General features: G+C 39.5%; 2 protein-coding genes across 4 annotated transcripts in view; one reads left to right on the top strand and one right to left on the bottom strand.

Moving 5' to 3' along the window:
• Nucleotides 1-1,262: 1,262 nt before the first annotated feature.
• On the top strand, nt 1,263-3,441 carry LOC143852396 (zinc finger BED domain-containing protein RICESLEEPER 2-like). The gene is made up of 4 exons (XM_077361778.1): nt 1,263-1,641; nt 1,986-2,984; nt 3,084-3,296; nt 3,413-3,441. The coding sequence occupies exons 1-4, from the start codon at nt 1,263-1,265 to the stop codon at nt 3,439-3,441; spliced, it is 1,620 nt and encodes a 539-aa protein (XP_077217893.1).
• Nucleotides 3,442-15,510: 12,069 nt separating this feature from the next.
• The window catches only part of LOC143852899 (B3 domain-containing protein Os01g0723500-like), a 112,948-nt gene continuing 102,829 nt past the window's right edge, over nt 15,511-25,629 (bottom strand). For 2 of the 3 annotated variants that reach the window (XM_077362547.1, XM_077362546.1), the window contains exon 4: nt 16,603-17,206. In XM_077362547.1, coding sequence (XP_077218662.1) covers nt 16,934-17,206 — 273 coding nt within the window. In that variant the 3' untranslated portion in view covers nt 16,603-16,933. Of the gene's footprint in view, nt 15,603-15,697; nt 15,810-16,602; nt 17,207-25,629 lie in introns of those variants that run through there. The other variant, XR_013236888.1, reaches the window with a different exon arrangement.

Genomic DNA, 25,629 nt, shown 5'->3' with positions numbered 1-25,629 from the left:
TTCTATTTGATATGTATATTCTGGCAAATATCACTTTGATGAATGATGGATATCCCCCCTATGGCATAAATCTTTTATTTTTAATGCTCTGGGAGTTCTTTTTTTCAACCTAGGGTTTTATGGCCGTTTTTGGAGTTGGTTTCAACCTAGGGTTTCAATGTTTCATGCTACTCTCTCTCTCTCTCTCTCTCTCTCTCTCTCTCTGCAGCCAAATAGGGTTAGGATTTTGTGAAGAAGTATGTGGTTTTATGAAAGATCTTAGTTTTATTTGTGGAATGCTCAACAAGGCATGAAAATCTCATTTCTATTTGTTAAATTTGGTGTTTTGTAAAGAACTCTGCATTTTTATTTGTTAAATCTGCAGTTTTGTAAAGAACTTTGCATTTTTATTTGTTAAATCTGCAGTTTTGTAAAGAACTCTGCATTTTTATTTGTTAAATCTGCAGCTTTGTGAAGACATCTTCAGTTTTATAAAGAATCTGCATTTCTTGAACTTAGTTTTATTGTTCATTCAGTCATTTGGTTGATATGCAGATCAAATGAATCAGTTGAACTAATTTTGTATTATTAACACAATCTTGCTTATTTTTATTCCCTTGATTTTAATAACCATGTCTGATGCCTTTGACTTTCAATAACTGATAATAGTCATTCAATCCCTCCAATATCTCTATTGATAATACTCAGCCACACAATCTTCTGCACCTACACACAAGAAGCAACACAATTATCAATTGATTTCTGTGTTTATTTCTGATTCTCTAATTTACTTTCTAATAGATTATGTGCCCAAATAGTATTATGTAAGGCCCTGTTTGTTTTAAATAACGACATCAATTTTTGATTTGTGCGTGATAAATTGATTATTGGAGTCAAATGTAGGCCCTGTTTGTTCAAGTAATGATCACAAATTGTCATTTGTGAGTGATAAACTGATTATTGGAGTCAAATTTAGGCCCTGTTTGTTTCAGATTATGGAGTTACTTAAATGTTTATATTTTCATGGATTATTGGATTGTTGTTAATTTGTTATTATTCAAGATTTTATCAATTGATGTCGCACTTGGTAGTTGGCAAGTTGAGGGATTATATAGGCTGACTGGCTGAGGGATTCAAGTATCCAAGAAACATTTCTTTTCGTTTGGGGGTATGGATATCGTCCCCTTTTCTTTTGTTTTATTCTCATATTAATTTAAGTACTTTTTTATTAGTTTAATTGATTTCAATACTTTCATTTTATGGTCAGATCTCAGATGTCTGCAATGGAAGGCACTAATCAAACTCCAATTACTGATTTGGATGTGGATGTCCTGGATATCCCTAGCCCCACTCAACTATCTCAATATGTGGCTACTTCAAAGCGTAAAAATCTTTATAAAATGATTTCAATTGTTTGGGATCATTTTACCAAGATTCCAAAGCCAGATAGGGCGAAATGCAATTATTGTAACAGAGAATTTGGATGTGATAGCACTCAAGGTACCAGTACTCTTAAGCGACACTTGGAAAAATGTACAAGATATCCATATGGTAACAAAGAGAAACAACAAGTCTTGTCATTTTCCGTTTCATCTGAGCAAGGTGGTACGACAGTTTCTACTTGGAAATTTGATCAAGAATTGTGTAGAAGAGAATTGGCGCGTATGCTTGTAGTTGAAGAACTACCCTTCAAATTTGTTGAGCGCGAGGGTTTTAGAAACTTTTGTAGAGTGCTACAACCTAGGTTCAATTTTAATTCACGTACTACTTTAAAGAAAGATTGCCTAGAGTTGTATAAGAAGGAGAAGAAGAAAATCAATGAAGCATTGAAGAAATCAGATCAACGTGTTTGTGGACATCCATCCAAAATCTTGGATATATGTGTATCAATATCCATTTCATTGATACGGAGTGGAAGCTGCATAAGCGGATTATTAGTTTCTGTTCGGTCCCCTCTCCACACACTGGTGAAGCCATTGCTAATGAATTGGAAGTGTGTTTGTTAGGTTGGGGTTTGGAGAAAATTTGCACCGTTACGGTTGACAATTGTAGCTCAAATGACGTAGCGATTCGTAATTTGCAGAAAAGATTGAAGAAGAAGAACAGTCTATTATTGGATGGGGAATTCTTACATATGAGATGTTGCGCATATATACTTAATTTGATTGTGAGAGATGGGATAGAGGAAGTTAAGACATCAGTGGCTAGCATTCGCAATGCTATAAGACATGTGAAAAGTTCACCATCGAGGCTACAACAATTTAAATTGTGTGCTAACCAAGAGAAGATATCATGTACGAAGACAATATGCCTTGATGTATGCACTCGTTGGAATTCTACATTCCTTATGCTACAGAGTGCATTAGAATTCCAAAAGGCATTTGAACGTCTAGCAGATTTGGATTGTAATTTTCAATTTAGTCTGAAGGATGGTCCACCTACTGATGAAGATTGGGACAGAGCAAAAGTGTTGTGTAGGTTCTTGGAACGATTCTACATCTCTACAAAAAAATTGTCTGGATCTCTTTATATCACTGCGAATGTCTATTTTCATGAGGTTTATGCTATTGAAGTCATTTTAATGCAAGGGGTTAGAAGTGATAATCCTTGCCTTCGTGATATGGCGTCGAAGATGAAGGAAAAATATGATAAATATTGGGGCAAAATAGAACGGGCCAACATAATGGTACTTGTTGCAGTGGTCCTTGATCCCCGATACAAGCTGAAGTACTTAGAATTTTGTTATTCTAAGATTCACGCCGTTGATGATGTCGCATGGTTGATTGAAAGGGTTAAAGATGTTATGGATCGTCTCTTGAGGCATTATCAGTCCATTGAGGTGGCTCCTGATGGACCTGATGTTCCTTCAACCCAATTCAATCAACCTATTCACCAAAGTGGGAGTCAGCTTATCACAGGAGATTGTTTTGAATTTCAGCTTCAACATGAGTATCGTAAGCAATTGGAAGAACAAGAAAATGTGCAGTACGGATCAGAGCTTGATCGTTATCTTCTTGAATGAGTTGAAAAGGATAGTGGTGAGTTCAAGATTTTGTATTGGTGGAAAGTCAATGGCTCAAGGTTTCCCTTATTGAGTCAATTAGCTCGAGATGTTTTAGCGATTCCGGTATCGACTGTTGCATCGGAATCAGCTTTCAGTTCAGGGGGACGAGTGCTTGATCAATTTCGTAGCTCTTTGACGCCAAAGCTTGTTGAATCTTTGATTTGCACAAAAGATTGGTTGAGAAGCTCATCAACCCCTATTGAGATTGATGAAATCTTGGAAGAGCTTGATGATGATGATGTTGAGTCTGGAGGTAATTGAATAAATGAATATTCATTTACATAGAATTTCTTTTCTACCATAACATAGCAATAGCATCTTGTAATTAGTTTGGCTAAAGTTCTAATTAGTTCACTTGTAATTTTTCAGTTACTGGCGATGGAGCTCTATCTGATTGAGTATCTTGCTTAAACACGCACAATTAAATGTTTGAGGTAATAGTTTAACTCTATACTATTCAGTTAGCTAGTTAGCTTTTGATGTGCATATTTTCCATTTTGGCTCAATTCTGCCCTGATATGTTGCAGGTCGAGTGGGAGTCGAGCAAAGCATGAGATTGTGGTGTGTTAAATGAAGATGTCTTTTTGGATCTTATTATGTTTTTAATTCATATGCTAAATTAATATGTAATAAGTTTTTGGTGGTGAACTTTATATTTCTTTACAGTTCTAGATTCACAGTTGTGACTGGTGAGTAGTGAACTTTGCTTTCTTTTGAGATTATTTGGAAAACTATCAACTCTAGTAGTTTCTATTACTACAACTACTAATCTACTGCTAGAAAATTAATAGCTTCTCAGTTGTCTTTCCTTGGACTTATGCTTATTAATCTTGTCGACTATTTGTGATTTGTGAACTTTTGTTATTAAACTTCCTCTTTCCAATGAAACATTTATATTTGTTATACATGTTCAAAACAGGTTGGTGCATTTATATTTTCTACAGTATTTTGCCATTCTACAGATTGAATTTTTGCCATTCTACCTTGAATAACCCGACCCGACCCAACCCAACCCGACCTGACACAACCCGACCCGATTTGTGAAATTGGGTTGGGTTAGGGTTGGGCAATGTCAAAATCGGGTTGGGTCGGGTTGACCCTTCTCGGGTTGGGAGTCGGGTTGGGTCGGGTTAGGGTTGGGCAGTTGATGATCCGGGTTGGGTTCGGGTTGGCATCAACCCGACCCGAGTTGCACCCCTAATTTGGGCACTTGCAATAATATTTGATATTGGTACACATAGCCTGTCCAAAGCCAGGATAAAGGCGTCGGGTTGGCGTCAGGTTGGCAGCCGGCCGAAAAACTTTGCCACTCTTCTATGAAATGAATAGCCGACCCCAACTAGTTTGGGACAAAGGCTTTGTTGAGTTGAGTTGAGATTGGTACACACACATGCATGCTTATTACATAATTGCCAATGTTTTGTTTTGATATTGACATCCATAGTTTGTTTATACACATTTTCGAAGCATCAGTTTGATAACGGTACTCATAAATTGCATTTAAGCTAATTTTGAGATATTTCAATGGCCCGAAAATGGAATTGATATTTTTAGCCGTTGATCTTGATGATCCGATCACTTTGACTATAATTGGAACACCCAGCACTCGATCGACTAAGATGCGCTTGCATCACCAACCTAAGGTGGGTCTGGGTGTTACATTCTTTCCCCCTTAAAAGAATTTCGTCCTCGAAATTCACACACCTAATGTCTCATCTACAAACTTACCGATTCTAAATAGGTAAATAAATAATATATATTAATAATAAAATAGCAACTGATGACTTAGCCCTTGGGTTGAGTCAGACTCAATATTGTGATCTATTTCAAAATAACCCATGGCATTCCTCCTCGTAGCCATTTGCAAAAGATTAAAAGTGTAATATTGAGAAAAGGGATTTCTCGGGGATCTACTTAAAAGTTTAGGGGGTCTACATAAGTAATATGTCCTGTACATGTATAAATGAATAAATAAATATGGACTATATGAAAAATATATCTCTGTATGCTAAATGTCATATCTACCCTTCCGATGATGTACCCATACTCACAAGCGCACCTAAGACCACTAAATCTTTGCTCTGGTACCAACTATAATGGCCCGGATTTTCGGAGGGTCCCGAAGCCCGGCCCGTTAACTACCATACAAAAATCTTGGTGAAATAAAACAAATGTTAAAGCAATGTCTACCATCAAATAAAGTAATTTGTCTCAATGACTCCTCATGAAAATACAAAAGTAAGATGATCCTAAGTTTTAATTTAACAATACATAAAGGGAAACTACCCTTAGAATCTGTCCGATCTTATTGCACAGACAGAGGCTTACAAAGATCATGCTTTTAGATGATATAAAACTTTATTTGCCCTATTGGGTTTTTGTGGTTGAAACTCACACCAAAAATATTTCCAGATGATAAGGCCGAGGATGGGAATTTGTGAAGGATCGAAGTTCTACATATTCTAGGGGTAGTTTCTCTTTATGTATTGTTAAATTTAAAACTTGAGATCATCTTACTTTTGTATTTTCATGAGTCGTCATTGAGACATTACTTTATTTGATGGTAGACATTGCTTTAACATTTGTTTTATTTCACCAAGATTTTTGTACGTTAGTTAATGGGCCGGGCTTCAGACCTTCGAAAATCTGGGCCGTTACGTAAGACATTAGTAGTGGTTTCATTTGCAATTTTCTCTTCTAGTAGGGGTGTATGTGTATTCCTTTAGTAGAAGGGTATTCATGTAGTTGAGAGATGTAGTGAGGGCATTCTTGCAATGTGACTAGTCTTGAGCCTTATATAAATGGTGCCTTTTTATTTTATTTCTTTGGCCGCCGGGGGGGGGGGGGGTTGACTTTTCACTGAGATTTGAATTGTAGAGTTGCTAGCTTTGGGAGGGAGAATTCTTGTAAAAGGGAGTTTTGATAGAAGCTAGAAAGGAAATCCTGCTCAAAGAAGGCTTTCCATTTCTTCTTCATCTCAGATTGTGGTTGCAACCGAGCTAAGTCCTCTTTTACTGTTTCTTTTCATTGAAATTCAATAAAGATTCAGTTCATCTCTGTTTTTTCTCATCAACTTGTATTTTTCCATCAATTTCCACACATTTTCTGTATTTTTCTGGTCATTTTCTGTAAATTCCAGCAATATACTGGTTTGAGGAGTGTTTTGATCATTTTTTGTGTTCAATTTCTGATCAGTAGATAGTGTCTCGGATCAGATTTAGAAAATTCAAAGTAAAGATCTACATCACACATGTGCAAGCATAATTTAACAAAGTGACCAAAATGCTTGGACACAAAATTACATTTTTATCCTCACTACATCTCTCAAAGTAAAATAAAATAAACAAAATTAACTTCCAAAAATTACACAGAACAGACCCTTGAAGCAGACAGATGCCACATCGATTTCATAATAAAAATTCATCTATTCTTAAGCAATTACATTGCAATTAGGGATGAATGATAGATTCCAAACAAAGTAAAAACCTGAGGCCCTGTTTGGATTCCAGGAATTTTCGAGAAAATATTTCTAAAATCTCATACTTTTTCTTACACCTTGAAAAGAATAAGTTGAACTTTAACCCTATTCATTTTTACTTGGAGGGACCTTCAAGTTTTGATAATATCCTTCTAAATTAACCATTTATATGAGGAAGTCTAAACTGAAGGGAGCCCTTGCAAAAAAGACGTGAAAGGGCTCCCCCATTGGCCAAATCACCAACATGTTTGACTTTTCGGCAGTTATTAATGCATGATGGTGATGTGCAGCTAATGGGAGAGCCCTTTCACCTTTTTTTTTTGCAAGGGCTCCCTTCAGTCTAGAATTCCTCTCTTTTATATAATTTTCCTTCTAAATTATGGGAAGAAAAAAAAATTTCCCGGGAAAAAATTTTCTCGAAAATATTTTTCTTGACATATGGAAATAGAGAAAAAGAAATACGGCAGTGGGAGAATTCTTCCAACAGAACTTTGAAGAAGTGAGGCTTTCTTTCCAGCGCCATTCTCGAATCAGAAGAAGGGTATGAACTGTTAGTGATTTTGCATTTTCAAAATCATGTATTTTACATGTTTTAGTGTTTTGGAAAATATTTTATCAAAAGCGTTTGGGAAAAAGAAAATGTTTTCTTGGAAATATTTGCTTTTACAAAAGGATGTAGAAGTGTAGTTGAAAAGATAGTTCCACATCGGATGAGAGAAAAGAAAGAGAAGGGCTTATAAAGCACTACCTTTTCTAACTCTTGTTGATTGCACATTGGGTTGAACCCATGGTTGGACCCGCGGGACGGTGCAACGCACCGTTCGCACACGCGCACGCGCACGCGCGCGCGCGGCGTGGGCAATGGGCTATAGGGCGCATAGTGGCGCTTTATTGGCGCTTTTTTAGGCGCACATTCTGGAAAGGTGCCCTGTAGAGGTGTTTTTCACACTGAAAAGTCACCAGATGGTCTATAAAATATGTGCAAACTTCAGTCATTTAATATAGAAATCGAATTGGCAATTCTGACTGATTTTACACTCTCTTCTACACTCCTACAAAAATCCCCAAGTATTTCTACATACTGTTTTTCTTTTCTTTACTGTTCTAGATACTGTTTTTCTGCAGAAACAGAATCTAGAGATTTCTCTAAGGCTTGAAATTTCGGAAGGGCATTTCGGGTTTGATTCCGCTAGTGCTACGCGTCATCAAACATTAGTAGGGCTTCCCTACTAGGCTTCATTGTATCTTGGAGGCAATTCGCGGATCCCCTTTGCACACTACTAGTGGGGGCGAATCTTGTCTTAAGGAAAGTGATATCACGCCTTGAAGCAACAAGTTTCTGTTTTCTATCATCAACAGTACCCTCAACAAATTTTCCAACATGAACTACTCTGAAATCCCTCCCATAGGAATCGAATGTTCAAATGCTCAGAAAAAAAAGGAATTTTTTTTGATGGAAATTGTTTTCTCATAACATTCCTTTTTCTTTCCGGAATTGTAAGGGAAATAATATGATAAAGGGCCGGTACGAAATACCTTCTGCGATGGTCTGTAGCAAATCCCTAATAAATAATGCCAAGTGATGTAAGCGCCCCCTTTTATTTTGGGAAGTGATAAATCCGCCTCCCTCTTTAGGGGTTGATTTACTTCACGTGGGAAGGTCTCAACGGCCATGATTGATTGGCACGTGCATTGGAGGTTGTTCCGTGTAAAGAAAAGGGCGAAATGTATCATTACAGGATTGGTTCAATTTATTTTATTTTTCTTTTTTGTAAAAAAGGTAGGAAATTTTAGGAAGGAAAATGAGATCCCGTCCAAGAGTAAGAGACACATGGGAGAGCCCAACAATGGGAATGTGCCATGTGCACGAACAAATGGTAACTGAGAGTGGAGCAAGAGCGGACCGAACAAATAGCATCTTTCACATGTTACCAATCTTTTTCTTTTTTTCGGAAGGGAGTTGCTAGGGTCTAAGGGTGTCAATTTTGGCTCGGGCTTGGAAGCTCGCTCGAGCTCGGCTCGAAAAAAGCTCGGCTCGAATCCTTAACGAGCCGAGCCGAGCCCGAGTTAGGCAGGCTCGGCTCGTTAAGGCTCGTTAAGAATTTAATATATTTAAATATATATATATATATATATATATATATATATATATTATATATTAATATATACACTAAAAGGGTTGTCTATGGAGTGAAAGGGGGAGGCAAAATATGTCACTTCTTTTTTGGAACCCCATTTGTTACTTGGACCACCCTCTAGAGTAAAAAGAGTAGTTAAAAAACACTAGATAGGGCTGTCCAGGGAAGATGAGGGGTGTAAAATTAATATAATTCGAGCTCGATAAGGCTCGCAAGCCTGACCGAGCCAAGCCGAGCCTGGTTCGAGCCCGAGCCGAGCTTTTGAGCTTAACGAGCCGAGCCCGAGCCGAGCTTTTGAGCTTAACGAGCCGAGCCGAGCCTGGCCAAGCTCGGCTCGGCTTGGCTCGTTTACACCCCTACTAGGGTCCATAGCAAAAAGGCATTTCGCAGCTAGTCTGTCACATCTAAGACCAGCCACCTCGTGAATGAAGACAACAGCTGCAAGAAGGACAAGAAAATTCTGAAGTCTTCAAGGTATCACGTTGGAATGTCACTTTTTGACATTTCTCATCAAAATGTCATCGTATGGAAGAAAAAAAAGGACAGAAATGTCCATCAAAGAGTTAGAACCTCTGTCTTCCTTGTTGTTTCACCGTTCCGACGACTTACTGCTGTGTGAGCTCTTCTCTAACAGTCTCAAAAAGAGGTGGAAGAGGAGGAAGGGGAAGAAGAGGACAGAGATGAGAGAAACATGAGGGAGAAGAAGGAAAAATAAATAAATAGTGCCGGAAAAAAAGGAAGATGCTGGAAAAATGTAAAAAATAGGAGGAAGAAGAACAATGGAGGTTTGGGTTCGACTCGGTTGATTTGGGTTTGACTGTCGATTTTGGTGGGTCTAGATGCTGGAAAAATGTAAAAAAGAGGAGGAAGAAGAAGAAACAGGATGTACATCATTATGTATGAGATGCCAAAATCGCCAAATTGGTAAAGGACAAGCTACAAATGCTGGTCTCTACTTGCCTTTGCATATACCACATGCACCTAGGGGTGTCAACGGATCCACTTCGGGTCGGATCCACCTATGTCACACTCACGATCCATTCAAATTCCTTATCGTTCGAGTCAGAGTCGGATTGTTCTTCGAATCTTACTTTCCACGTCATGATCACGAACCATTTTAATTCGGACCGTCCAACGGAGTGTCCTATTATGTCCCACTAAGCTAAGTAAACAATTAATTTTTTAAAAAAGAGTTAGAATGGCAGTCCACTATTAGTATGTCTCTATGCATTTTCTTCAACTAAATTAAAATTTTATCTATGTTTAATCTATGTATATAATAATGCTTGTAAACAACAAAACCAATCAAAATTACACACACAAATATAATGTATAACTATTATAAAAGAATATGATGCATAAAGAACAAAGCCCCTCTCTCTTTTTCTTTCGTGAAAGTATGAAATGAGTGAAATTGCATTCACATCCGATTCATCAAGTGATAAGAGAGGTTTTGACCAAAATACCCTTCATAGAACAGTTAGCATTAACAAAATTTGGAGGGTATTTTTTCAAACCATTTCGGATCTTAATTATCCAATGGGCATCTGTGGCATGCCCATACCCAATCCGAAATTTTTCGAATCCTAGATTTGATGATCCGAATATGCCCATGGATCCTATTCATATGTTTAGATCCCGTTCATTAACGTTCGGATTCAGACGATCCATCGGACTGTCTGGATCCATTGACACCCCTACATGCACCATGGGAGGATATATCTATAGATTTTGACCTTGGACTGCCACGGACCCACTGAGGAATGGATTCCATATTTGTAGTCATTGATAGATTTTCCTAAATGGCACATTTCATACATTGTTGAAAGACTATGGATGCCTCGCGCATTGCTGGCTTACTTTTTAATGAAATCTTCAGAATGCATGGAATACCAAATACCGTCACTTCCGACCGAAACACGAAGTTCCTTAGTCACTTTTGGCATCAATTGTGGAAGAGTATTGGGACCACACTGTAGTATAGTACTGTGTTCCATCCTCAAACTAATGGGCACACTGAAGTTGTAAACCGATCATTGGGAAATTTGTTGAGAACCTTGATCGATGGCAATCCCCGTTCTTGGAAAAACCGCCTATCACTTGGAGAATTTGCTCACAATAGTTCAATGAACCGTTCTACAGGCCATAGCCCTTTCTTGGTTATCTATGGACGGCAGCCCAAGCCAACACTAGATCTTGCACCTATTCCATTTGCTGAAAAGCCCATTGCCCAAGTTGAGGATTTTGTGTCTCAAACGAGGCTTATACATGAAGATGTGCATCGTAAGCTAGAAAGTAAATCTGAGACCTATAAGAAGGCTGTTGATAAGAGGCGTCGTGAAGTCATATTTGAACCCGAGAATTTGTTTAGGCTTACTTGGCCCCGGAGCGTCACCTCGTTGGAAGCTACAACAAGCTTAGTAATAGAAAGCTTGGCCTACTTGAAGTACTCGAACTCATCAATCCTAATGCATATCATCTCAAGCTTCCTTCCCATATGAAGATACATGATGTGTTTAGCGTCCGCCAATTGACACCTTATATAAGAGATTCCACTGATGATGATGCCTCGAATTCAGAGACGAATTCTTTCAAACAAGGGGGGAATGATGAAGCCCACACCCATGTGGTTGACAAATGTGAAGCCCACATGAACCATCTCAAGCAAGTGAGAAGATCAGCCCACATTGAAGACCAACACAAGGCCCAAGCCCAACTTGAATCCACCGAGCATAAAGGCCAGCTCCAGCTCGAGATCATGGACACGCCAATTCGGGCCTCATCCAGTCGCATTCCCGTTAAAATGATTCTGGTCATTTTTGAAGCACATTTTTGGACCTTTATATGGACAATTCATGGACAATGATAAACTAAGAAGTCATATATCTTTTAATTTTGTTTCAAAAGGATATTTACGATCTTCATTTGGCCAAGTGGTTGGAAACTTATGACCATTTTAGTAGACTGTGTCCGTAGGTCTTTGACTAGTCGATGTGTTTTGAGTTCCTACGCTATTAATGATGTATGTAAGTCCCTAAAATAGTTAGTGGGGGCTAGCTTGAACGCCTTTTCTATTGTTATTTCTCTATAAAAGTTTAGAAAACACCAGAAACCTAGAAGAGTTTCACTCATTCCTTAAAGAGTATGAGCTTTCTCCTATTATTTGCATCCTTGAAGAGTTGCAACCACCAATCTAGAAGAATTGATGTTACCTACCTTCCTTTGCAACTTTAAAGAGTAGCCATTGAAGTTGTTATCCTACCCAGAATCATGGTTTTAAATTTCAGTTTCGGGTAAAATTTCAAACTTATCCGAAACTGAAATTTCAGTTGAAATCCCGAAATTTTGGGCGAAATTAGTTATTAACGCATGAAATCCTGGATTTTTGGGGCGAAATTTCAATCGAAATTATCGAAAATTTTTAACGGAATAAAAAATTAATATTTTATTATAAATTTTGACTAAATTTTCGTAATTTCAGAAATATCGAGCAAAATTTGGTAAATTTCGGGAATTTCGGTTTCGGTACGTTTCAGTTTCGGTCTCGGATTTCGGTCGAAATTTAAAACCATGCCCAGAATGTTATCTTAGCTGGACAAACCACTTCCATCATAATTGTGAGTACTTTATAGTGTTTTTCTGAGAAAACTTTCTTCATCAAAGTTTCAGCTCTGTAAGTCCTTGAAATTTTTGCTTTGGAATAAGGTCATTCCGACCTATATCGAGGGAGATACGCTCATTTTTACTGAACTAGCGTAAATCTCTTTTCCTGTATTGAGCAATTGAGTGTGCGTTTGTCACTCTCCCGATCCCTAGTCCAAGAAGCCTAGGAGAGGCTTGCTATCAGCATAGTAGCTCATCAAAAGGGACTTCGAGAAGCAAGTCCAAGTATCGATCAAAATCAAGGGGTCGGTATGACAAAGATACTTGTTGGAATTGTGGAAAGAAAGGTCACCAAAAGAAAGATTGCCGGTACAAGAAAGGCTTCGGAAAAGATTCTAACTCGGGCCAAGAAAAGGGTGTTGAAGTTAAGAATGAAACCAATCAAGTTGAAGAGTCCACATCCAGGTTTATTGGAGATGAACTGTTTATAGCAAATAGCAATCCCATTTTTTACCAAAATTGGATCTTTGATAGTGGTGCCACTCACCACATGTGTCCTCATCGGTCATGGTTTGCTACATATGAGCCATGTGACTTTCGTTCGGTTTTGATGGGGAATTACTCTACAAGCAAGACGGTAGGAGTTGGTACGGTGTGATTAAGGATGTTTGATGGGATGGTGAGCACAATTGAGAATGTGATGCATGTGCCAGAATTAAAGAATAATTTGATTTCACTTTCGGATTTGGATTCAAGTGGCTACAAATTTACCGGGCAAGATGGTGTCCTTAAAATTTCTAAGGGTGCTTTGGTTGTTATGAAAGGCATCCGGATTGGTAACTTGTATAAGTTGGTTGGAAGTATAGTCGTCGATTATGCACACATGGTGGAGGAAAATGATGAGTTTTCGGTTCGTTTACGACATAGACGATTGGGTCACATGAGTAAAAGGGGCATGAAAATTTTGATAAAAAAAGGGTCTTATACCTAATATTACCTTTGGTGAAAACGAATTTTGTGAGCATTGCATATTTGGGAAGAACCATAGACGAAGTTTCAAGGCTGTGAGTCATACAAGTAAAGGTATTCTTGACTACATTCACTCAGATGAGTGGGGACCATAGTGTACTACTTCATGTGGAGGTGCATCTTATTTTGTACCTTTCATTGATGACTTTTAGAGAAAGGAATGGGTGACATTTTAGAAATCCAAAGATGAGGTATTCATGGCATTCAAGCACTTAAGACTGAGGTTGAAAAGCAAACCGGGCGGTATATTGACAAAATACAGTTTGAAAACTATTCAACTAGTAGGAGAGTCGAACAATCTAAAAGACTAGTTTACCCTCGTGTATATTGCATTCTCTTCTCCTTCTATCTTTTTTTTTTTTCTATTTTTTCATCTTCTTCAATCGATATTTTTTTTGCTCTTCATGCGTATTCATTGAAAACGAAGAAGAATTTACCAAAATTGTCAAAAAAATCAGATTAAAATCAGCAAAAAGAATCGGTAACAAATTTGCTTAAATTGAAAAGCCAAGTTGAATCAGTAGAAAATTAGGTTGAGCTGTCAAAAAATTAGGTTGAATTGTCAAAATATTGAGTTAAATCAATCAAAATTGTTTTTTTACCTATTCAAAATAGTAAGCCAATTTTCATCAATTCAACCCGATTTTTTAATAGCTCAACCTGATTTTTTGCCTCAACCCAATTTTCAGCCAATTTTCAAATTTAAGCTGAATTTTCCCATTTTTCTTTATGCAGAAGCATCCCCTTGGCAATGACTACAACAACCTTAATAGCTCATTAGTTTAGGGTTATGTTTTATTCATTAGTCTTAGTGGTAGTTTTTTCATCTTTGTAATTCTGCATGCCCTTTTGTGTCTTTCCATTTAGTAGGGGTAGTTTAGTCCTTACCTATATTTGGGGGTACTTTGATTTGATTTTGAATTGAAATTTTATATCTTCGATCTAAGTTTGGGAGGGAATTTCCTCTTCTTTACAAGAAGAAGGATCTTGCCACCAGTTTCTTTGGAATTTGGGGAATTACAAGCTGAGATTTCAGCTTTTCCTTGACCCGTCTCTATTTTACTCCATTTGAAAAAAAAAAAAAACATACTAATATAAAAAAATAAAATCTCTATATTACCTTGAGATTCAAGGATTTAATCTTGTAATTGGATCCAGTATCTCGTCACTAGAATTTGCGTAAGTTCTTTGATGAAACCAGCAAGAAACATCGAAGAATTCATCTTTGGATTGCTCCAATGCAAACCTGTTGGAAATGGAGCCATTCTGTGAGTTTCAGTTGGAGTTTCTCTTCTACAAATTCGATCATTTCTCTGGAGCTGGCTCTTTCGAAGATTCAGCACCTCACCGTATGATTGCTTGTGTGGAGGAGGAATTCCAATGAAGCTTTGGTTTGAAACACTCCTTAGAAAAGCTCTGTAAGTGTGACTTTTATACTTTTCTGGATCATCAAATTTGGTTATAAATGATGTTAGTAAGTAGATCTTCTCAGTTTGATGTTAATTCATCAAGGGGCCGTTTGGATACGCAGATTTTAGAATCTTGGATTTCCTCAAAATCGTGGATGGGAGACAAAAGAAGGAGACCGTCCATTGTTTTATGCAATCTCGCCCTTCTTTCCGTCAAGTGAGAGAGTAGGAGATCGTCCTCTGTTTCCAGGTTTTAGAAATCTCGAGATTGGGGAGAGATTTCTAAAACCTTGATTTCTTACTCAAAATAGAGGATAAACCTTGATTTCTTACTCAAAATAGAGGATAATGGATTGTAAAACCCAGAATTTTACACCGTTTTCAAACTAAAACCTGATTCTAAATCCATGTATCCAAACAGCCCCTGAATTCCTTGGTTTCTTTTCAATGGAAATTAAGCTCTAGTGACCAAATTCTCACTCATTTGCCATTATCGGGTCAAAAGAATGGAATAACTGAGCAAGGTGGATTAGATCTGTAATTTGGGGAAAGTTAGGGATTAAGTTAGATATGAGACGAATTTAACATAAAACAAGGAATTCATATGTTGAAGACAACTTAGTGACAACCTGTTGTGAATTCTGCTATACAACTCCAGATTGTCACCAAGAACAACTACCTTTCTGTTGTTCTACAATCAGATCTGAATTTATCATGAGTTCTGGTCCAAATTTGAAGAAATCTTTTGAATTAAGTTCCAGAATTCCTGATCTTAGTTCATCTCCGATATGAAATATTGTATGTACCTGAAAGTAAAATTCAGCTCTGCGTCACTTTGGTCTGAGACTCCAATTTGAAGTAAGGCATCATCATAACCTGAAAAGTATCCTCCTTATACCAGCCTAGACAGAAAGGATTCTTTAAATTTCATTTACTGTTAACCAAATGATTTGGGCTTCTTAAATTCAGAACAGATTAAAGTTCAAGCAAAGTATACCTTGAACTGTCATGGAACTAGTTCAATTCTAACTTGGGGAAATAAATCATTTCATCTCAATCCTAGTTGAAACGGGACCTGATCTTTCAGAGCTTCAACTGCGAGACTTACTCTGCATCAATTTTGAAATTACCTTGATGCAGTCATTTCAGCTACTTACTGTAATTACTAGGGAAAATGCTCAATGATATATTAAGTGGCTTCCAAAGATGTGCCTTAATGCCTCATCTGCAAATAAAACTAAACTAATCTTATTTACATACAAGGATCAATTTTGGCAGCATTCAAAGAGGTCTCAAGTCACTCTTAATCCCAATTTACAGGAAAATGTAAAAAAGAACAAATAAAACTACATCATAGTCATTAGTTGAATGTAAACATCCACAAAGTGGCATAGGTGCATAGATGAAGTGATGCACACTACCTGCTATCATGGTTTTAAATTTCGGCCGAAATATTTCGGTTTCGGTGGAAAACGAAATGAAATTCACAGTGAGTCAGAAAAGTACCAAATTTTGCCGAAACGTTTCGGAAATTTCGGCCGAAACGTTTCGTTTCGGTAAAATTTCGGTGAAATTTTGGAAATCTTGGTGAAATTTCGGAAATTTCGGTGAAACGTTTCGGAAATTTCGGTGAAACGTTTCGGAAATTTCCGAAATTTCGGTGAAATTTTTACAAGATTTCGTCCGAAATTTCGTACCGAAACCGTTTCGGTTTCGGTGATGACCGAAACCGAGATTTAAAACCTTGCCTGCTATTGATGCACAGTGTTGCCCAGGAAAGGCAGCCAAAAGAATTCTTAAGGCTCTGTTACTTCCGACGTAAGATGGGTGTAATAAAAAAAAAATTACACCCATTTTTAAGCGGAAAAATGGATGTAAAATTTGTTCTAAGCCGAGGAAATATAACTAGTCAAACATACAAATATATGCAGTTTTTTGTAGTATGTTCTCTTTCAACCAAGCAAATATAAAGATATATACAGAGTACCTATGTACAGATCATGTTCTCTTTTAACGAAGAAGAGATATTTTCGGAGCATCTATATATCAGTATTTGGCTACATACCATGCCTGGGTAGAAACATCTTCCTTCTCGCAAAATGGAAGTTATGCACTGAAAGAACACTGTAACATTTCCGACATAATTCCCTACTACAGTTAGAGACAGAATTGCATGGTGATGCACTGCTGCTAGAGGACAAAAAGAACTGAACTTTAATCATCCCAAGAACCATCAGATGGCTTGAGATTTGATCCGTGCCTTATTTTCTCTGGCCAACCGGAAAATATGCACACGCATTTTGAGCTTACCCACAAGCTCAAATATGCAGGAATCTCCTTCTTCAAGATTGTTACCGCGTGCAAAGGCAATCCACCCAGCAGATATAGTGTATCTATGCCTGCTAATATTAAGTTTCGCTTCCCATGTCCTCCCCTTCGGATCTCTGAGGATGATCTTGACTCTTTCTTTAGGAAGATGTGCCTTTGCGAATTGAGCAGGTATCCACTGCATAGGTAATAGTTAATCAGTAGAAAACAATTATTGGGACAACAGCATGCAAGTCGGTCATGCTCTAAATGTACCAACTAAAGCATTGATTATCATTGGGGGAGTTCTAATTTTCTCTTTCTTTATTTTTTTATGAATTCTAAAATTGCCCGTCCAAGAGGGGTTCAGCATTGGAGACTGAACCATGGGTAAGGCAGAAGAGAAACAGAGAGGAGTAGAGGTAAAATAACATGACTAACAAGAGGCTTCACTCGAGATTTAGCAATACGGAAGAATTTCAAAGGCGTTAGCCCAAAATTCTTAGCAAGTTAGGGACAAAAAATATTGTCCCAACTTAAAGGGATTTTTTAATAAAGAAATATTGGTTTGGTACCTTTTCACATATGGTGTGTTTTCATTGTAAGGGTAAAACAGAGATTATGAAAGAATTGCTCATTGGTCACATTCTTGTATGATGAAGTCTTATAAATGAATGAAGGCCATGTTGGGGGAAAGAGTATTATATTCAACCCATCTCAAAAGCTCTCTCTCCTTTCTTCTCTTCCTACCCTTCTTTTAATTTCAACACACAACCCGAGCCCCCTTAGAAACCTTGAAATCAATCACCTGAAAGACCTTCAATCATCAAAGTTACCTATAAAAAGAAAAAAGAAAAGAGGAGACACATGCACAGGCAATCATGAGAGAGAGAGAGAGAGAGAGAGAGAGAGAGAGAGAGAGAGAGAGAGCGCAATCATATGGCAGTTCTTATAAATTACAATGAAACAAACTCATAATCACAATGTGATATTAACAATCCTTTTTCCCAATGTAGCAATCTGGACCCATACCCATGCTTCCTTGAGATCTTCACCACAAGAAAATTCTTCACCAAGCACTAACATGCAGTACCTTAAGCCCCAAATCATAAAAACACTTTCTTATTGATATTTGTTCATAAAACAGATAAGCCCATATAGACCTTACCACCAGCAGCCTAGATCTGCTGAGGAAGTCTCAGCTTTCTAGGCCAACATCCAGACTGATGAAAACCAAGAAAGTCCCAATTATGTTCGTCTCATTGTCATATTTATTACTCTTGAACTTCCTCAAACCCCCCCATCACCAACCGAAAAAACATAAAATTTGATTATGAAATTGCATGCCCAATGTTAGAATAAGCCTATGGGCATTTTAGTCATTGTACTATCTATATAAATAAATGAGTGAGGGGGAGATACCCTAACTCACTCTTCTCTTTCTCTCTATTCTCTCTCACAACATGGTATCAGAGCCCTAGGGTTTCTGATCCCTAGGAAAACCCCGTAGCCTCCATCTTCTCCGCTTCTCCGAAAACCCTAACTCTTATCATCTCCCCCACCTAACCCTAACCCTAACCCTTCAAAACCCACCCTCCACCACGACCCATCTTTGAAGAAACCCAAAACCTAGAACTTCTAAAACCCAAACCCTGAAGACGAGACGAACTGAGTTTCATGTGTTAAATTTGTCTCCTAAAGACGAGACGAGACGAGACGAACACAACCTGAAGACGAGACGAGACAAGACGAGACGAATTGAGTTTCATGTATTAAATTTGTCTCCTGAAGACGAGACGAGACGAGACGAAAACAACCCAATTTTTCTCCTTTAGTTTCATGTGTTAAATTTGTCTTCTTTGTCTTCATCTCCCACATCCTCCACCTAGCTTCTCTATGGGCTCATCTCTGCACATCTTCTTCACTCATGCGATAGTCCTATGAGTCCCTCTGTTGTTTAGTTGATTTTATCCTTCGTTGTCTCCATTTCTACTAGTCGTAGCCGTTGGTGTTGGTCTCTCTGTTGTCGACATTTGTTGTCCTGATGGATCTTCCTGTTATTGTTGATCCCTCTATTGGCATGACCACTGAGGTCCGTGCTTCTCCCACACCCTCGGCCCCTTCTTCGTCTTCGTCTTCTACCTTGGCACCTGTAGACAACTCTTACCCATAACTGAACATTGCCAAGTTTGATGGAACCAACTACTTACCCTGGAAGGTTGCGATTGAGACATACCTTCTTGGACGGGGTAAGGTATGCTTTCTTTGTGAGGATCCTCCTTCGCCTATGGATCCCATGTATACTCGCTGGGAACAGGAAGATGCATTGATTCAGAGTCTTCTATGCCAGAGCATGACTCCTGACATTTACCTTACTTTGATCCTCCTCCCGACTGCGAAGGAGATCTGGGATCACACTGCAGTGACCTATTCTGGGGTTGAGAACCTCACTCGTATCTGTTCTACTTACTCTAAGTGGATGCGCCTCTGTTGTGGTGAGGGAAGTTCATTTCTTTGTATCAGCAACTTGATATTTTCCTACCCCTCACTTCTGATGTTAATGTTCTCCGGCGTCAGCGGGAATAAATTCGAGTGGTGCACTACTTGAGAGCCTAGGCCCCAAGTTTACTGACCTGCGCCATCAGATTCTTAGTTTTGGCAACATTCTGTCATTCCCCGAGGCCTACTCTTGCGCTCAACAGTGTGTTAGTGAGACCCCCTCACGCACTTCTTCAGACAGTTCTGCTCTTGCTGCGTATGACGGAGGCGGTGGTACTCGTCCTCCCCGAGGTGGTGGTTCCTTTTCATGCGCCCGTGGACGTGGTGGCCATGTTGGGAGTGGGCGTGGTCGTCCTTATTGCACCCACTGTCAACGTGATGGCCACGTTATTGAGACTTGCTACACACTGCACCCAGAGTTTCGCCCGCCTCGTTCTGCTCACCTCAACACTACTGGCCATTCTGACACAGTTATTTCTGCTCCTGCCTCTTCTGCTGATGACTCCTTCACCTTTACGAGGGCAGACTATGAGGAGCTACAGCGCCTTCGATAGAGTGCCTCCCAGGCCACAACAGGCTTTGCTCAGCCAGGTAGTTCACCCACAACATTACTTTCTAGCTCAGGGTCCTGGATCATTGACTCTGTAGCCTCAAACCATATGACTAGTAACTCATCACAGCTCTCTTCTTTTCGCTCATTTCCATCTGATTTTCAGTCCATTACTTTAGCTGATGGTTCCACTACACCTATTACTGGTATTGGTACCACTTGTCCTTCACCTCATCTTCCTCTATCTTCTGTCCTATGTGTCCTTAAGTCTCCATTTAGTTTATTGTTTGTTAGTCAAATTACTAAAAATCTTGCTTGCTCTATCTCATTCTATCCTTCTTACTGTCATTTTCAGGATCTTTCGACTGGGAGGACGATTGGATCGGGTCGTGAAGTGGATGGCCTGTACCGTCTTAACTGCAGCCCTCTTCATCAGGTTTACATAGTTCAGTGAATGCCTTTCAGTGGCATTATAGACTGGGTCACCCATCACTTCAGTGCCTCCGGCAGACATCTTTAGTTCCTGCCTCTGTCTCGTATTTTCAGTGTCAGTCTTGTGAACTTGAGAAGCATCACAGAGTGTCTTTTCCTTTCCGAGTTGTTAGTAGAGTCGATAGTTTATTTCAGCTCGTTCATTCTGATGTATGGGGACCTTCTAGGGTCGCGTCGAATAATGGATTTGAGTATTTTGTCGTTTTTATTGATGATTATTCACGCATGACTTGGTTGTATTTACTGAAAGACCGTTCGCAGGTCTTCTCTGCTTTTAAAAATTTTCACGATGAAATAAGAAATCAATTTGGTTGCAGTCTTAAATGCCTTCGTACTGATAATGCTCATGAGTTTTTCTCTACTACTGATGGCTTTCAGGACTATATCTTCTCTCATGGCATTATCCATCAATCATCCTGTGCATACCCCTCCCAACAGAATGGTGTCGCCGAAAGTAAATTGCGCTATCTCCTTGAGGTGGCTCGTACTCTCCTCTTTCAAATGCAGGTTCCTAAATCTATTTGGTCTGACGCCATTCTTACTACCTGTTTTCTGTCAAATCGTCTTCCGCCTTCGGTGCTCCATGGTGATTCTCCATTTCACACGGTATACCCACCTCAGGATCCATTTCCATTTGCGCCCATGTCTTTGGTTGCGTATGCTTTGTCCATCATTTGGGTCTTGGCCGCGACCAGCTGGATCCTCGTTCAGAACGATGTATTTTTCTGGGTTACTCTCGTACCCAGAAAGGATATCATTGCTACAGTCCAGGTTTGCGCCGCTGGTATGTATCAGGTGATGTCACATTTTTTGAATTAGAATCATTCTTTGGCTCTAGCTCAGTTCCTTCAGCTCCCAGGAGGGAACCTGAGGTGCCCATTTCTCTCCCTGACCTTCCGCCCATTTCTCTTGCTCTTTTGGATCCTTCTTCTGCTCCTTTAGAGCCTCCTTCTGCTTGCCCTCCTGGTCAGGTCGAATCTTGTGTTCCCAGAGTAGATCGCCCGCCTACTAAAGTCCAGTATCAACGTCGTCAGAAGCAGGCAAGTCATCCTCACGTCGACAAATCGTCCTCACAGGCGGAGATCTCCTTACCCTCTCATCAGGTATCTTCCTCTCCTGTAGTTGTCTCTGACTCCTCTATTGCTTCATGTACTCGTTCCCATTCTACTGCTCATCCTATCTCTAATTTTGTTTGTTATGATCGTCTAACAAAAGCTTTGTCTTGTCTCTGTCTTCTGCTGTGTTACCACAGTCTTTGGATGAGGCTCTTACTCACCCAAGCTGGCGAGCTGCCATGGACCTCGAGATGGGTGCTCTGCGTTCTAACCACACATGAGATCTTGTCTCTCTGCCTGCTAGTGCTCAACCTGTTGGCTGCCGTTGGGTATTCTCCATTAAATATCTATCTGATGGCACGGTTGATCGACTGAAGGCCCGTCTGGTGGCAAAGGGCTACACTCACATTTTGTGTAGACTACCATGAGACGCTCTCCCCTGTTGCAAAGATACCTTCAGTCCGGGTCCTCTCCCTCGCAGTCAATAATGGCTAGCATCTTCACCAGTTAGATGTGAAGAACGCTTTTCTGCATGGCGACCTCCTTGAAGAGGTGTATATGGAGCAACCACCAGGTTATGTTGCTCAGGGGGAGTTGTCCTCATCAGTCTGTCGCCTCAGAAAATCAATATATGGGTTGAAGCAGTCTCCACGTGCATGGTTTGGCAAATTTAGTGAGGCAGTTATGAGGTTTGGCCTCAAACAGTGTGTTGTGGATCACTCAGTGTTCAGTTATCAGTCCTCGGCAGGATGCATTATGTTGATTGTATACGTCGATGACATCATTATTACAGGTAGTGACTCGGGTGGAATTCTGAAACTGAAAGCCTTCTTACAAAAAAAGTTTGCGACATAGGACTTGGGACGGGACTTGGGACGTCTCAGATTTTTTCTTGGTATAGAAGTTGCGTACTTCTCTAGTGGTTTATCTCTATCACAGAGGAAATATGTTCTGGATTTGTTGGAAGAGACAGGAAATCTTGGTGTGAAGCCTGTAGCTACACTCATGGATCCAAATGTGAAACTGGTTCTAGAAGAAGGTGATTTGTTGAAGGATCCTGGTAGGTATAGAAGGCTTGTGGGCAAGCTTATATACCTTACTGTTACTTGTCCTGATATATCCTATGCCATTGGGGTAGTTAGCCAGTACATGACCTCTCCTCGTACTTCACATTGGAATGCAGTGGTTCAAATTCTTAAATATCTGAAGGGAGCGCTAGGAAAGGTATTAATATTCAAACGGCATGGTCATATGAGAATTGAGGGATTCTCATATGCTGATTGGGCTGGATCTCCTGCTGATAGGAGATCAACTACCGGGTATTGTACCTTTGTGGGAGGTAATCTGGTTTCATGGAAAAGTAAAAAGCAGGACGTCATTACAAAGTTAAGTGCAGAGGCAGAATACAAAGCCATGGCGCATACTACTACTGAGATTATTTGGTTGAGATCACTCCTAGCTGAGATTGGCATTGTGTTTCCTTCGCCTTCACAGTTATATTGTGACAACAGGGCAGCTATCTATATTGCGACAAATCCAGTTTTCCATGAGAGAACAAAGCATATCGAAGTCGACTGTCATTTCATTCGTCAGAGAATCCAGAAGGGGGAGATTCACGCTGTATTCACTCGTTCTTCAGAACAGTTGGCTGATATGTTCACAAAACCATTGAATAAATCAAAGCTGAGTGACATTTGTAACAAGCTAGGAATGTATAATTTATACATTCCAGCTTGAGGGGGAGTGTTAGAATAAGCCTATGGGCTATGGGCATTTTAGTCATTGTACTCTCTTTAGAATATAAATAAATGAGTGAGGGGGAGATACCCTAACTCACTTTTCTCTTTCTCTCTATTCTCTCTCACAACACCCAACAATCCATTAATAAGATCCATCGGGGATTTACTGACTTGGAAGATCAGTCAGAAGATGATAGACCTCCTAGGACATTAGAGGCATCAAATTCACTCAAGCCATCTGCCCAGACTGGCGTTTCCATTCCAAAGTCAATCCGATGTGATTGAAATCTGTTTCTTCGCCATGTTTGCTCTCAAGTCATTAGTATTTAGATCATTGAATCTTTTGTTTTCCCTTCCTAATGAGTCTCAAGGATTAGGATGGTTTTCATACTTAAATGTAACCTCTTTCTTTTCATTTAATAACGCGGTAGGGGTCCCCGCCAAACCCCAGCTTACCTACTAAAAAAAAAGATCCATCGGGGAGCACAACCCCATTACATCCATCCTTTTTTATCCTAAATGCCATGTAGCACCCTAAATTTGGATTAAGTTATTGTGGAAAATGCCCAAGCAATGCGAAGCTTGGTGGATTAAAACATTTAGAGAAAAAAAAATCATAAAACTTTAAAAAATGCCCATGACTTCATTCTAGCATATTAGCTGGCAAGGATTATTTGAGCATGTCCATAATTTGTTGCTTGATTCTTTGATTTTGAGACTAAAGTCATGGGACTGCTGGGGTTCTATTAACTTGTAGATTGTATGTGTATTGTGGATGGTCCAAACCAAGCAAGGGTCTCACCTGCTCAAAGCCTTGGAGAGCCCCAAACTTGTTTAGGGGGTAGAATGTTCTAATCATCAATAATGAAATAATCTCATAACATGTTCTAAAAATGTAACTAAAGAGTAGTTAATAGGAGCAACCAGTACTATTCTTTTTCTAGTCTGTCAAAGGGATACAACAACCAATGTCAAAACATAAAGCAATATTTGCAGCATTCCCTTGCTCCCTACTAAAATATGTCTTTTGTTACTGTTAGAAGAGTTAAGTAATTATGTGCCCGTTGAAGGGTATTTCAGTCTTTCTCCTTGTACAACCCAGCCACTCTCTCTCTCTCTCTCTCTCTCTCTCTCTCTCTCTCTCTCTCTCTCACCATTGTTAACATGGTATCAAAGCATCAGGCAAAAGATTCTCCTTCATCATCTTCTTCCCTTCTTCGTTACACGAAGCAAAGCAAACAAAATAAACAGGGGGGAGGGGGGAGGGGGGGGGGGGGAGGGGGGAGGAAACCACTGACTGCCCCTAGGGCAAGCCAACGCCATTCCTAGGGCCAAGCCGTCGCCGCCCCTAAGGCTGGCCCGCCTCCCTGAAATAAAATCCCTAAAAATTCTAAAATACCCCTATTGGGCCTGACAGCTGTGACCCCGCCTAGAATATGTCTGAAGCGGGGGGCCTACGATCCCCATCACGTGGATCCTAAAGTGAAGCTTCATCTAGATCAAGGGGAGTTGCTGGAAGATCTAGGCAGGTATAGAAGATTGGTTGGCAAGTTAATGTACTTGATTGTGACTCGTCTTGATATCTCCTTTACAGTAGGAGTGGTTAGTCAGTTTATGAGTTCTTCACGTACTTGCGATTGGGGAGCAGTTCTTCAAATAGTTAAGTACTTGGAAGAGTTACCCCAAAAAGAGCTTATTCTTTAGAAAACATAATCAAGTAAATTTGGATGGTTATAGCTCGAGATATGATATCGAGCTATAATATATATCATAAAAGTGTTCCTGCGCTCGAGCACAAATAGCTTATCTGCGCTCGACTGCAAAAAAAAAAATCATAGGGGCCCACATTTTTGGGGTGATCCAAAGCATTCATTTGGAAGGCCCTTCCATAGATAGGGTGTGTACCAAAAAGAAGATCCATAGGAACATCCTAACCCATCCAAAAGTGGAGGGAAAAAAGGGTAGACACTGTTTGTCCACAAATCTGCCCATTTTTTCCCCTCCACTTTTAGATGGGTTAGGTTGATCCTATGGATCTAATTTTTTGTGAACACACTATCTATGGAAGGGCCTTCCAAATGAATGCTTTGGATCACCCCAAAAATGTGGCTAACCCTGTTTTTTGCACTCGAGCGCAAATAAGCTTATCTACGCTTGAGCTTAGGAACCGTACGCCCAATATATATATATATATATATATATATATATATAGAGAGAGAGAGAGAGAGAGAGAGAGAGAGAGAGAGAGAGAGTAAAGGGTTTCTGTGCTCAAGTGCAAAAACGGGGG

Source organism: Tasmannia lanceolata, unplaced genomic scaffold (genome assembly GCF_043159265.1).
Source record: "Tasmannia lanceolata isolate RefF3 unplaced genomic scaffold, GAP_Taslan_0.1 ptg000019l, whole genome shotgun sequence".
In the NCBI taxonomy this organism is placed as follows: Eukaryota; Viridiplantae; Streptophyta; class Magnoliopsida; order Canellales; family Winteraceae; genus Tasmannia; species Tasmannia lanceolata.
The sequence above is the reverse complement of the archived record's forward strand: the minus strand, read 5'-3'. Positions and strand labels throughout refer to the sequence as shown.